The 12847-nt window shown below is 48.5% G+C and overlaps 1 protein-coding gene across 1 annotated transcript in view; it reads right to left on the reverse strand.

Annotated features, from left to right (window-relative positions):
* The window catches only part of DCC (DCC netrin 1 receptor), a 591220-nt gene that overhangs the window by 240459 nt on the left and 337914 nt on the right, over positions 1–12847 (reverse strand). Inside the window, exon 11 of the mRNA XM_015428299.1 lies at positions 12431–12625. Within this exon, the coding sequence (XP_015283785.1) occupies positions 12431–12625 (195 nt within the window). The remainder of the gene's footprint in view (positions 1–12430; positions 12626–12847) is intronic.

The following is a 12847-nucleotide window of genomic DNA, read 5'->3' on the forward strand; positions in this document are numbered from 1 at the left end:
TACCGACCTTCCACAGCCTGCAGTTCAGCGTCTTAACCACTTGAGCCAAACAATAATCAAGACAATACACCATACTTGGCCTTTTCTTTCAAGTCACTGGACCAGCGCTTCAGCCCTTGCTAAAGCTATGCACATGCCATTGAAATGAATGTATAGTAAACAACAACAACTTTTGTTATCTGGCACTTCATTATCCAGAATGCTGTTAATGGGGATTACCTAGAGGGCAAGTTCGTCTTCAGACATCATACCCTTATGACTCCAGGTTTGTGTGTACCCGGCTCCCACCTTTCCCACCAGTCGGCTTGCGTGGTGTAGTGGTTAAAGAGTGGAGGAGTCTAATCTGGAGAATTGCCTTTGATTCCCCACTCCTCCTCCACCTGGGACCTGTTGGGTGACCTTGGGCTGGTGGCGGTTCTCTCAGAACTCTCTCAGCCCCACCTGCCTCACAAGGTGAATGGGAGATGATTGTAAGCCTCTTTGAGACATACAAGGCCTGATAGACCTTGGGCCAGTCACTGTTCTCCCAGAACTCTCTCAGCCCCACCTGCCTCACAGGGTGCTTGTTGTGGGGAGAGGAAGGGAATAATAAATAATAAATAAATCTTTCAATTTATTAATCGCTCAATCCTGCAGAACTTGCTGGCTCTGAGCGATTTACAGTTACTCCATTACACACGGGACTAACAATGATTCAAGAGGTAAGGGAGGACAGCATATAACCTTTAAATCACACACGTTCGCAGCCGACGGGGAGTTTTGTTCAGCTGTAAGGTCAGACATGTTCCAACGGCATTTTTCCCTCGGCGTGGCTTGATGTCGTCAGCTTTCTCTGGACTGCTTCAAGTTGCAGCGCAGCACTGCCACTGCCTGGCTGGACGGCCCATTACAGGCTTCCTTGATGCCGAAGAGTTATTTCTAGGCTTTTCGGTCTTACGCGCTGGACATTCCATTCGTCGGCTAACACCTCCCCCACCAGAGGGTTTAGTGTGCCCACCCTCTCTAAGGAGTGGTACCCATTTTATCTACTTGCCGAAGCTTTCGAACTGCTGGGTGGACGGAAAGCTGGGGACAAGGCTGGTAGCTCACACCAGCACGGGGCTAGAACTGACAGCAGCTCTGTTCAGCTCAGATGTATTAACCAGAGGATAAATCCCCTGTGCCACTGCCACTTTGTCAGCCACTTTGAGACACGTGAGGCCTGCTGGGTGACCTTGGGCCAGTCCCTGTCTTCTCAGGACTCTTTCAGCCCCACCTGCCTCACAAGGTGCCTGCTCTGGGGAGAGGAAGGGAAGGCGACTGTAAGCTGCTTTGAGACTCCTTAAGGTAAAGAAAAGTGGGGTATGAAAACCTACTCTTCTTCTTCTCTTCTTGATGTCTCCAGCCACTGCTGGGCTTCTGATAGTCAGCACTACCAAATGACTGTGGGAAGGCAGGTGGTGGTCCCCTCTCCAAGGCTATCCTTAGCCCCTATGCACCTTATGAACCAATGGCCTCAGAAGTGTGAGAAGGGGGGTTAACAGAGGCCCATGTTCTCCCTCCCCCCATGGCCTTACTAATTCCAGCATCGGGAGAAAAGCTCTGGCATGTCCTCATCAGGCAGCTTCCAGCTCCAGCCCCATTACCTGCACTGTCCTTGGCCTCACCTATGCAGACTTCAGAGGTGCCTGAGTGAGGCTGTCCCCTGCCCGAGTCCCCTCTGGAGCAGGTGAGCAACAGGCCGCCACCCCCGGACACAAGCATCACCTTTGTGTTTGCAGAGAGCACCTGTTTCAACACGGCTCCCTCATAGGACAGGAGGAAGCCTGGCTTGCAAACTCCCAACATGCTGTGATTGGCTACAGCTCCATCTCCCGTCCTGTCATGGGGTGCTGAGGCCAATCACATAAGAGCTGCGATGGGGCACTGCACTCTGGTAGTCCTGATGTGGGCAAAAAGGCAGGGCACCATGACTGGCCCAGTGTATTATCTAAAACGAATCCCCGATATTTTTAAGGGTTTATTTGTTTATCACAGCTGGATATGGTGACCCTGTAGGGTTTTCAAGGCAAGAGACATGCAGAGGTGGTTTGCAGCTGCCTGCCTTCGCATCACGACCCTGGTATTCCTCGGAGGTCTCCCATGCAAATACTATCTAGGGATGACCCCATTTAGTTTCCAAGATCTGATGAAATCGGGCTAGCTTGTGCAACTCAGGTCAGGTCGACCACCAGTTGCTGATCCACTGCCTCGCTGACGTGGGGATTCAGGGGCTCGCCCTTCAATGGCTTGCTTCTTTTCTCCAAGGTCGGGGACAAAGGGTGGTGATAGGGGAACAGCAGTCCCGGAGACATCCGCTTGAATGCGGGGTGCCTCAAGGGGCAGTGCTTTCCCCGATGTTGTTCAACATCTATATGCACCCCCTTGCTCAGATTGCCCGGAGGTATGGGATTGGGTGTCATCAATATGCAGATGACACCCAGCTCTATCTGATGTTGGGCGGCCGGTCGGAATCCAGCCCAGAAGATCTGCACCGGGCGTTGCAGGCCATGGCTGGTTGGCTCCGACTGAGTTGGCTGAAGCTAAACCCAGCGAAGACAGAGGTCCTGGGCCTGAGTTGGGGTGGTTTGGGGTTAGGGCTGCCTTTCCCGACCTTCGACGGGGCACCTTTGGTGCCAGCTTCGGAGGTTAGGAGCTTGGGAGTGCTCCTGGACCCCACCTTAACGATGGAGGGCCAGGTGGCAGCCACTGCCAAGTCGGCCTTTTACCATCTTCGGCTGGCACGGCAGTTGGTCCCTTTCCTCGACCGTGATGACCTGGCCACAGTGATCCATGCAATGGTCACCTCGAGGTTAGACTACTATAACGCTCTCTACATGGGCCTGCCTTTGTCACAAATTTGGAAGCTGCAGCTAGTGCAGAATGCTGCAACCAGGCTGCTGATGGGCCTCCCTAGTCGAGACCACATCCGGCCTGTGCTGAAAGTGCAGCACTGGCTGCCAATAGTGTACCGGATTTGCTTCAAAGTGCTGGTTCTTACCTTTAAAACCATATATGGCCAGGGTCCGGCATACCTAAGGGACCACCTTTCCCCATATGTTCCCCTATGGGCACTACGGTCGGGGACGCAACATCTCCCGGTGACCCCAGGCCCCAAGGAGGCCAGGCTGGCCGCAACCAGGGCCAGAGTTTTTTCAGTGGCGGCTCCTACTTGGTGGAATGAGCTCCCAGAGGAGATCCGGGCCTTGCGGGACCTTGCGCAGTTCCACAGGGCCTGTAAGACGGAGCTCTTCCGCCAGGCTTTTCAGTAGGAGCTGCCACTACCTTACCACTACCTTACCATCACGACTTTACCATCATCATCAACTGGCCCTGAGAGGAGTGAACGACAGCGCTACGTGGACACCACTGATCTGGGAGTACCATTTTTATGATGCCATCTTTTTATTGAAAACAGATCTGAAACATCTAGAGCACTTTATAGATTTGTAATATTATAATGATTGTTTTTAAGCTGTTTTAACCTGTTTTATGTATTGGCATGTGCCCCATCTGTGAGCCGCCCTGAGCCCGTTCGCGGAGAGGACAGGCTATAAATTAAAATAATAAATAAATAAAATAAAATAAGACAGAGGCTACCATTTTTGTTAACACTCTGCTCTCCGCCTTTTACAGGACCTGCGCTTTCCATTTCTGTGTTCCATTAAAATACATCCGATTAACCACTGGTTTGCACATTTTCAAAAGAAGATGGCCAATGTCCCCACCCCTTCTTCTGAGAAGGCCAAAGGTAGAGACTCACTACTCATCCTGGTCTAAACCACATCCCTCCCCCCTTTTCTCTACCCAGAGCCAGTTCCAGATTTGCATAGGCTCTGGGCAGTAGAGTATAACTGGACCAGTTTGGTGTATTCCAGGGGTGGCCAAACTGCGGCTTGGGAGCCACATGCGGCTCTTTCACCCATATTGCGCGGCTCCCGGCAGGGCAGTTGGGGAAGCGAAGGGGAGGCATACTTTTTCTCCCTCCCTCCCTCCCTCCCTCTCTTCCTTCCTTCCTTCCCCCTCCCTCCCATCTATTTGCTTTCTTTGTTTCTCTCTCTCTTTCTCTTTCCATCTCTTTCATTCTTTCTTTCCACTTCTCTCTCTTTCTCTCTCTCTCTTAGACAAATAAATATCATTAGCAAACAAATCAATATAATTGAACAGATAGATATTATTATCAGTATCTTTTTTATCCCTTTTAATTTTTGGCAGTCTCATTTAATGCCAATAAAAATCAACTTTGCATATTTTAAAATAAAAACATGTAATATTTGTTCATGTCTTGTGGCTCTCAAACATCTGACGTTCATTCTATGTGGCTCTTCAGTTGAACATGTTTGATTCCCTGCTTCTCCACATACAGCTGCTGGCGTGACCTTGAGTCAGTCACAAGTTCTTTCAGAGCTGTTCTCTCACAAGCAGTCCTCGAGAGAGCTCTCTCAGCCCCACCTACCTCGTAGGGTGTCTGTTGTGGGGAGGGAGGGAAAAGGAGATAAAGGAGATTGTAAGGAGCTCTGAGACTTCCTCGGGTAGTGAAGGGCGGGGTATAAATCCAATCATCATCTCCTCCTCCTTCTCCTCCTCCTTCTTCTTCCCCATTTGGTATAGCCCCTTTTGTCTGTAACCACACCTGTTCCATTTCCCCCCTCCCTTTTCTCCTTCACCCACTCCCCTTTCAGTTTCAGTTTGCTAACTCTGATAAAGAGATCGTACTAAGTTTTGAAGATGGGGGGAGACATCCCACCCTTCTGTCTAGCCTGACGGAGTGTTCTAGAGAACTTTCACACTTGCACGTTGTTTTGTGTTATCTTACTTGTTAGTAATAAAAGTATTATTTCCCTTTGGATTTTGCTCCGGACCCACATCGCTCCCTGCAACCTCCGCCTAGATGAGATCTCAGGCTCTTTTCTTTTCTGCCACTGCAGCAACTAAGTTTGGCTCACACCGACTTCTTCACCCTCCGCGAGCTGCAGTTCTTGGATGTGAGCCAAGAACCTTTTAATGAGGCGGGAGATTCTCCATTCTTCTCATCGATTCTCAGGGTATTTGTGGGGAGGAATCAGGGCTGGCAGAAAACTGCTCAACATTTGGCACCGTAGATGATCCCTTAGAGGGAGAAAGGGATCTCTCATTGCCAGACTCAGTGGTTGCAAAACATGTGAACTACATCAAGGGCAGGGAAGTTGCACACATTATACTGCAATACAGTAATAAAGACAGGAGGAGGATCGTTAGAAGAACTCATCCCTTCCCTCAAAGTTCGAACTTGGAACTAGCACACAAAAAAGTCTTCCCTCTTCCAAGGAATACTTTCCCCCCTACGCAGCAATGAGATGAAGTGTCAGGGAAAGCACATAACAATGGAGAAACTCCTGACATTGATTTGACACACACAAAATATGAGGGTTTGATGGCCATTGTGTTCAGTCACCGGTACTCGAGGAGAGACTGAACTCTGAACTAAAACGCGGGACTTGGCCCCCACTCAGCAGTCAGCTTATTAGCATTTAAATTTTGTTATGAAGTGAAGACACCCATCTGAAGCGCTGCCAACAGAAGACTGGATGAGCCATCCTGGAATACGAAATGCTGATAGAATCATAGAATCACAGCATGTTAGAGTTGGAAGGGATCTTGCAGGTCATCTAGTCCAACCCCCTATGTTCTGCAGGAGCATAGCCGAAAGATAGCCCTACAACATACCCAAAAGATGGTCGTCCGGCCTCCGCTTGAAAACGTCCAGCAAAGGAGCATCTACCACCTCCAGAGGCAGTCTGTTCTACTGCTCAACCACTCTTACAGTTAGGAAGTTTCTCCTGATATTCAGCCGGTATCGACTCCCGTGTAATTTCCACCCATTAGATCTAGTCTTGCAATCCAGAGCAAGAGAGTATAACCGATGAGGCTTTGGACTTTTGTAGCCAACTCGACAAGCTCGTGAGAGGAATCATTTCATATGGTCTCTTGCGTGGCCAAGGGACTTGGCCATGCAGTCAATAAAGGGAGAGCCAGTTTGGTGTGAGAGTCAATTTGGTGTAGTGGTTAAGTGTGCGGACTCTAATCTGGAAGAACTGGGTTTGATTCCCCACTTCTCCACGCGCACCTGGCTGAATGACCTTGGGCAAGCCATAGTTCTGATAAGAGCTGTTCTTGAAAAAGAGCAGTTTCTGTCAGAGCTCTCTCAGCCCCACCTACCTCACAGGGTGTCTGTTGTGGGGAGGGGAAGGGAAAGGAGATTGTAAGCCGCTCTGAGACTCCTTTGGGTAGTGAAGGGCAGGATATAAATCCAATCTCTTCTCTTCTCTTGATTAGACATATGTGTCAGTTACGTGACCGGATGCCAGGAAATTAATGAGCAAGGACATGGGCTATTTTCAGAAAACCAGTGGCGAGGAGGCGTACTTTTGCGATCTGTCGTTTGTTAGACCCATTCTCTCCCCCCCCCCCGCACCCCAACAGTCAGGTTTTTAGAGAAAGGCTCTTTATTTGCATGTCTCGATACTAAATAAACAGAGTCACTGGGGCATTGCCTCTGCTCCTCCATGCCAGGTCATAAGAACGCAAGCAGTCATATGGGGGACATAATGACCCCTCCTTGCCTAAAGCTGAAATGGAATCACATACGGAAAAAATGTATGGGGGAAATCGAGATAAAGGGAACTGTGCCGTATGCGTAATTGAATAATATCAGACCTGCTTGTAACATTTAGGGCTGCCTTTCACATTAAAAAATGGTTTGAACAAAAGAGCCTACTCATCTCAGACCTCAGTTCACGAGGAAACACTATAATTTCCCCCAATAATGAGCTGGATAGAGAGCTTTTAATGCTTTGGGCTTTTTCACCAGTGCTTCGTCTTGAATCTCAAACTTGCAGTGCAGGAGAAGTCGCGTTCATGGGTGGGGGGAGTTCCCGTTCTGCTTCAGAGAGTAGCCATATCGGCCTACAGCGGAAAAGCTAGATTCAAGTCCAGTGGCACCTTAGAGACCAACAAGATTTGGGGGGTATAAGCTTTGAGGGGGGTATTTTTTTATTTTTCATATATGCATGTGTGTGTGTGTGTGTTTGTGAGTGTGTGTGCACCTGGAAGTCATGACTGTTGGAAATATGTGCGTTGCAAGGTCTAAATTCAGTCATTGTAAATGTGTTTACCTTGTATGCGATTGTTTAGATTGACCTGGAAGGTAAACTGGCACAAAGACAATGGAGAGAAAGCCCGGGAAACTAGAGTCTATTTACTCACAATCATTGGTTAATGTATTCAGGTGATTTCCTTCTGGGGTCAAGAAGAGAGAAGAATCTCCATTACCAACTGTGTGGTCAGTCTGTCTGTTGTTGTACTTGTAACAGCAAGGATGTAGTAGTCTTACGTGTTTGGTGTTTTGTAGATTTCCCATGAACCCTTCCCTTTAGAAATAAAGATTTTTACATAGAAAGAATATGCCTCCTCTCCAGTGAACAAAGATCCATGGCAAGCTCTGAATATCTATTTTTTACCAAATTTTCCAACAATGGCAAGCTCTGGTGACTGACTGTGTGTGTGCACACCTGGTAGTCATGGTGACTTCTGGTGACTGACCCCTACTGGGGGCCTGGAGGATATTCAGAGAGGTGGCTGAATAAAGCCTGCCCCCACCTCCTGCCTCTGGTATTCCAAGGAGGTCTCCCATCCAAGTACTTGCCAGAGTCGAACCTGCTTAGCTTCTGAGATCTGACGAGAATGGGCTTGCCATGGGCTATCCAGGTCAGGGTGGAGGGTATAAGCTTTTGAGAGTCAAAGCTGGCATCCCTGGGACTTTAACTCTCCAAAGCTTATTGCTCCCACCCCCCCATTGTTGGGCTCTGCCGTGCCACTGGACTCGAAGCTCACTGTTCCCATTCTGCTGTCTCTCATTCTCCCCCAAACTGACTCCGGTGTAGGTGATCTTTTCAAGGGCTGCACAAGGGGGGAGAGAAATTAACACCCTTCCACTACACGAAGGGAAGTTATTTCCACTTACATACTGCAGTGTGGACATATGGACACGTGGTTCTCCCTTATGCCGAATCAGACCATTGGTCTATCTCGATTGGTGCTGTCTATGCCCTGGGATCATCAACTCTTTTATGCAGGGCTCTTTTTGTAGAAAAAGCCCAGCAGGAACTCATTAGCATACTAGGCCACACCCAACAGCAGGAACTCATTAGCCTATTAGGCCACACCCCTGACAGCACAGCACATTAACATATTAGGCTACACCCCCATGTTACCAGAAGTGTGCTCATCCAGCCACACCCACCTTTTGCTTTATTCTGTTTACCTTGCTTGTTGTCAAAACTGTCCAGGGCTTTTTTTGTAGCATGTTAGGGCACACACCCCTAATGTAGCCAGTCCTAATGGGTTTCTGCTGTTGGGTGTGGCCTAGTATGCTAATGAGTTCCTGCTGGGCGTGGCCAACTTGGGAGCCAGCCGGAACTCCGTTCCTGCCCAAAAACAGCCCTGCTTTTATGATTAAAGAGTCAAACGACATCCAAATTCATGGCAAGAGGTCAGCACAGCATACAGCCAGGATAAGAAAGCCGATTTGCCCACATGGAAACATGCAACTTGACTGTAGTGTAACAGCACACACATGAAGCTGTCTTGGACTGAGTTGGACCCTTGGTCCGTCAAGATCAGTGCTGTCTACTCAGAGTGGCAGCCGCTCTCCAGGGTCCCTGGTGGAGGTCCTTCGTGTCACCTACTGCCTGATGCTTCTAACTGGAGAAGGTGGGAATCGAACCTGGGACCTTCTGGCTCTTCCACTGAGCCACGGTCCCTCCCCTGCACGGTAACAATGCAGCAGTAATAACACAAGGGGTGATTTCCCACAAGCGCTTCTCCGCGCTCACTCTTCTCTTTGGCCCGATGGCACGTGTCAATTTCACACAAGCTGCTGCGCGGCCGCATTTTGCCCCGCAGCTTCGTGCGATTTTCCCCGCGTCTACTCAATCCTGTTTTTTGAGGACTGAGTAGACGCGGGGAGAATCGCACGAAGCTGCGGGGCAAAATGCGGCCGCGCAGCAGCTTGTGTGAAATTGACACGTACCATCGGGGCAGAAGGGAGGAGTGAGCGCGGAGCAGCGCTTGTGGGAAATCACCTAATGCTTCTGCAGCCCAGAGGCTCATTGCTGCAAGTTGTTTATTAGGAAGAGCCACACAGGAGGTCTCACAGTGAGCAACCAATATATACAGGGGCTGTCCAACTGCTTTAGTACACTGGCATAAATCAGTGCACGGTTCACACCTGGATTACTGGCAGCTGTTCACCCCCATCATTTCTCTTTCCGTAAAGCATCTCTAGGAAGCTATTTATTCCCATATATATTTTCCCTGCCATTCTTCTCACATACTTGTTATCCTCGCATCCTACCTACCTCCCCAATGTGTACCTTAACTTAAAGATTCTATGTTCTGTTTCTGAAGAGCTGTATTTGCTTCTGTATTGATCGACACTGAACCCTGGGTTGCAAGCCCCCTCATCTACACTGACTAGCAGTAACTCTCCAAGGTCTTAGGCAGAGAAAGGTCTTCCCTTATGCTTGCTACCTGGGATCCTTTAGTTGAAGCCACAAGGAACTGAACTTGGGACCTTTCTGATCTTTGGATCCAAGCCACGGTTTACAGTAAATGTGCTCCTGCTCTCCAGTTATTGATCGCAGAGTGTTGGTTCATGTTGGCTGAACGTTACCCTCTCTCCCCAGGCTAGAATCTGCATTCAAGTGTTTTGGCTAGATGCAGCCAGTCTTTTCACAACCTGTTCTAATGCCTCTTCTATACAATAAAGTTTATTGAAATTTTGTTAAAAACAACAAAAATACAATAACATACAAAGTGCTAGAACAATACAAGGGTATAGCAGAAAATCAAGAAATTAACGTGCGTTACAGATCTCAGAATAATAATAGGTATAAGGGAGAACTACTAACGATGAGGTACCATCCATAAATTGCAAGTATTTGTATTGTATTAGGAAACTAACTAAAGCAACAATTGCAGATACAACAAAACCTTTACCACAACCAAAGGTCATCTACTGCTTTGGAAATGTCCCGTTGGGAGGTGAGGTATTCTAGAACAGGGAACCATACTGATACAAAAGTCTAATTCCTCTTCTTACTATGCATTCCACATTAGCTTTATCCCCTGATTCCCTACATAACTTTTTTTGGGGGAGGGGGGGAATTAACAAGGACACTTGACTCATTTTTAACCAGCAGAAAAGCTAATTGGATACACACACACACAGACACCCGAACAATAGAAACTTGGAACTCAATGCAAAAGTCACCTCCTCTCCACTTGGAAGGGGGGGGGGAGAAGGAAACCACCATTGGATCCACAATCTAGACTATGATTGTATCACAATCACAACACAAAAGCTAAAAAATGCTTGCGGAGCAGATCCCTCAAGCAGAAGAGCCTCATCAGCGATTCCACAACATCAGAGGCATATCACAGAGAAACATTAGCATAGCAATAATAAATTAGAAGTCCTTTTGGAAAGCAGTAGTGATGAGAGTCTCTAATTCCTAGACAGATCAGTGACTCATAAGAACACACAAAGAGCCCTGCCAGATCAGACCAATAGACCATCTAGTCCAGCATTCTGGCTCACACATTGGCCAACCAATTCCTCTGAACAGCCAACAATAGGGAATAGAGGCCAAGGCCTTTCCCAGATGTTGCCTTCTGGCTCTGGGATTCAGAGGATTACTGCCTCTGTATATGGAGTTTCCCTTTAGTCACCATGGCTAGTAGCCATTGATAGACTTCTCCTCCATGAATCTATCTAATCCCCCTTTAAAGCTGTTTATTCCTGTGCCTATTACTGATCCGAGGTGAACTGAGCCAGCTGGTCTGGGAGAAAATGCAAGAAAGAGCTGCTAGGAAGGTGAGAGTTTTTTTGCCTTTCCTAACCTGCTAAACTACTGGGGAGCATTGACTGAGGTTGCTTTGTGAGAGGATAGAGTTTGAGGGTGAGTGGGTGCTTGTATCCCGCTGGAAGTGGTGATTTTGTCTGGGTCTGTTTGGGTCCGTTGCTCATTGAGCTAGGTCTGTTTGCTTGGGGCTAATTGCAGGCCCCACCTTCTGTGGTTGCTGCCGGGAGGCAGGGGCTGTGGGCCTCTGAAGTGTAAAGCTGCTCCTAGGCAGAGGCATTTGGCCTGAGGCAGCAATCTTAAAATGCATTCACTCACTGCAGGAGGCAGGGTCAGTATCAGTATACACTGAAGTGGGGCAGCTGCTGGGGTCCTGGTGGGGCCCACTGCTGCTAACTTGCATGCCCTCCCCCCCCCACTGCCTTCTTGCTTGCAATCTCTCCACCATTCATGGTCCCAGCTGTACACACTGCCCAGCAAAGTCAGGTAAAGAGAATGTAGGTGGTGCAGGCATCTGTGAAAACGGGCAGTGAGCGGACACACTGAGGGGTGGGGAAAGGATGCACAGGCATGTGGACTGGGGATGCAAAAAGGAGGTGTGAGCAGGAGCATGGGGAAAGGAGGGGAAAGGGACCCTGGGAACACTCTGCCCACCCACCACCCACCCCAACTGGAACCAGCCCTGGAAGCAGGGATGGGGAACCACTACCCACCCCCCGGCAAAAATGGAAAGACTCTACCGACATGAGTGCCCTTGAGGAATTTTCAAGGAGACCTGCCCCATTGTTATCACTCATTCATAATGCCTGAGCCCTCCAGGTAGACCTCCCAAACTCATTTTAACCACTTTGCACCATCACCTCCCAAGATGAAACTTTTAGTGACTTGCACTAAAAGTACAACAGTAGGAGAAGAGTCCAAGCAAATCTCATGTGGGAAAAAGTGAGCAAACTGTAACTGTGGATGCATTTTGAGGCAGAACCTGCCTTCAGTCCTAGACTACAGGTGACACCCCCCCCAAAAAAAAAAATATGTGGAAGTGAGCAGATATTTTGCTAACACACATGACTGGGTTTCAGCCCATTTGCTCTGCCCCACAGGCCTAAATTAAAAACTGAGATTGTCCCCCACCTTCACAGCCTTCTTGTGGGTTCACAGTGAAGCATAACAAAGAGACTCAGAAAGCAGAAACCGGCAAGAGGTAATTCAGGCTCTGATGCAACAGCATTGAACCAAGGAGTCCAAATTTCCCAGAAATACATTTTCCAGAAGCACTTCCCGTTATTTCCATTATCATGTCGGTAAAAGATCCTGAATCAGACCTACCCTTGGAGGCCACAGTTGTTCCACAGATTCCTAAATGCACCTCTGCACACTAATTGACTCACTCCAAATTTCAGCCACATCACCAGCTTATGCACTTTTGGGCTAAGGGCCGGAAAAGAACAACTTCACAAAACGAGAAGCGTTCCTTTTCTTAGAAACAGCCTCGAGGAGGAAGAGGCACTTACCCAAATGCTCGATCGAATAGTACCGCTGCTTGCTGTCCACGCGCACCGTCTCAGCATAGGGGCTGCCCACTCCGTAGCCAATTATGTACCCGCGAACGATGATGTTGGGGTTCAGCGGCGGCGTCCAGCTCATGACAATGCTGGTTGACAAAGGCCTGACGTGAAGAGAGCTTGGCTGATCAGGAACTTGAGATTCTAGGATTCAAAGGAAGGAGCTGTTAGCGTGACCCTTTTTAAAAAACCAGTGACCAAAAGCACAGGTTAGGCTGCTGTTGCAGGAAGTGGCCGAGTGATTCTCTGAGTTATACAAAGGTCATGATCATTATTAAGCGCCTGCATTTATTCTGGGATGGCTTTCAACTTCAACTTCTTTCAGCTTTCGACTTCGGAGACATAGGCTGATCTTTCTATGTCACA

Source organism: Gekko japonicus, unplaced genomic scaffold (genome assembly GCF_001447785.1).
Source record: "Gekko japonicus isolate JY-2015 unplaced genomic scaffold, Gekko_japonicus_V1.1 scaffold614, whole genome shotgun sequence".
In the NCBI taxonomy this organism is placed as follows: Eukaryota; Metazoa; Chordata; class Lepidosauria; order Squamata; family Gekkonidae; genus Gekko; species Gekko japonicus.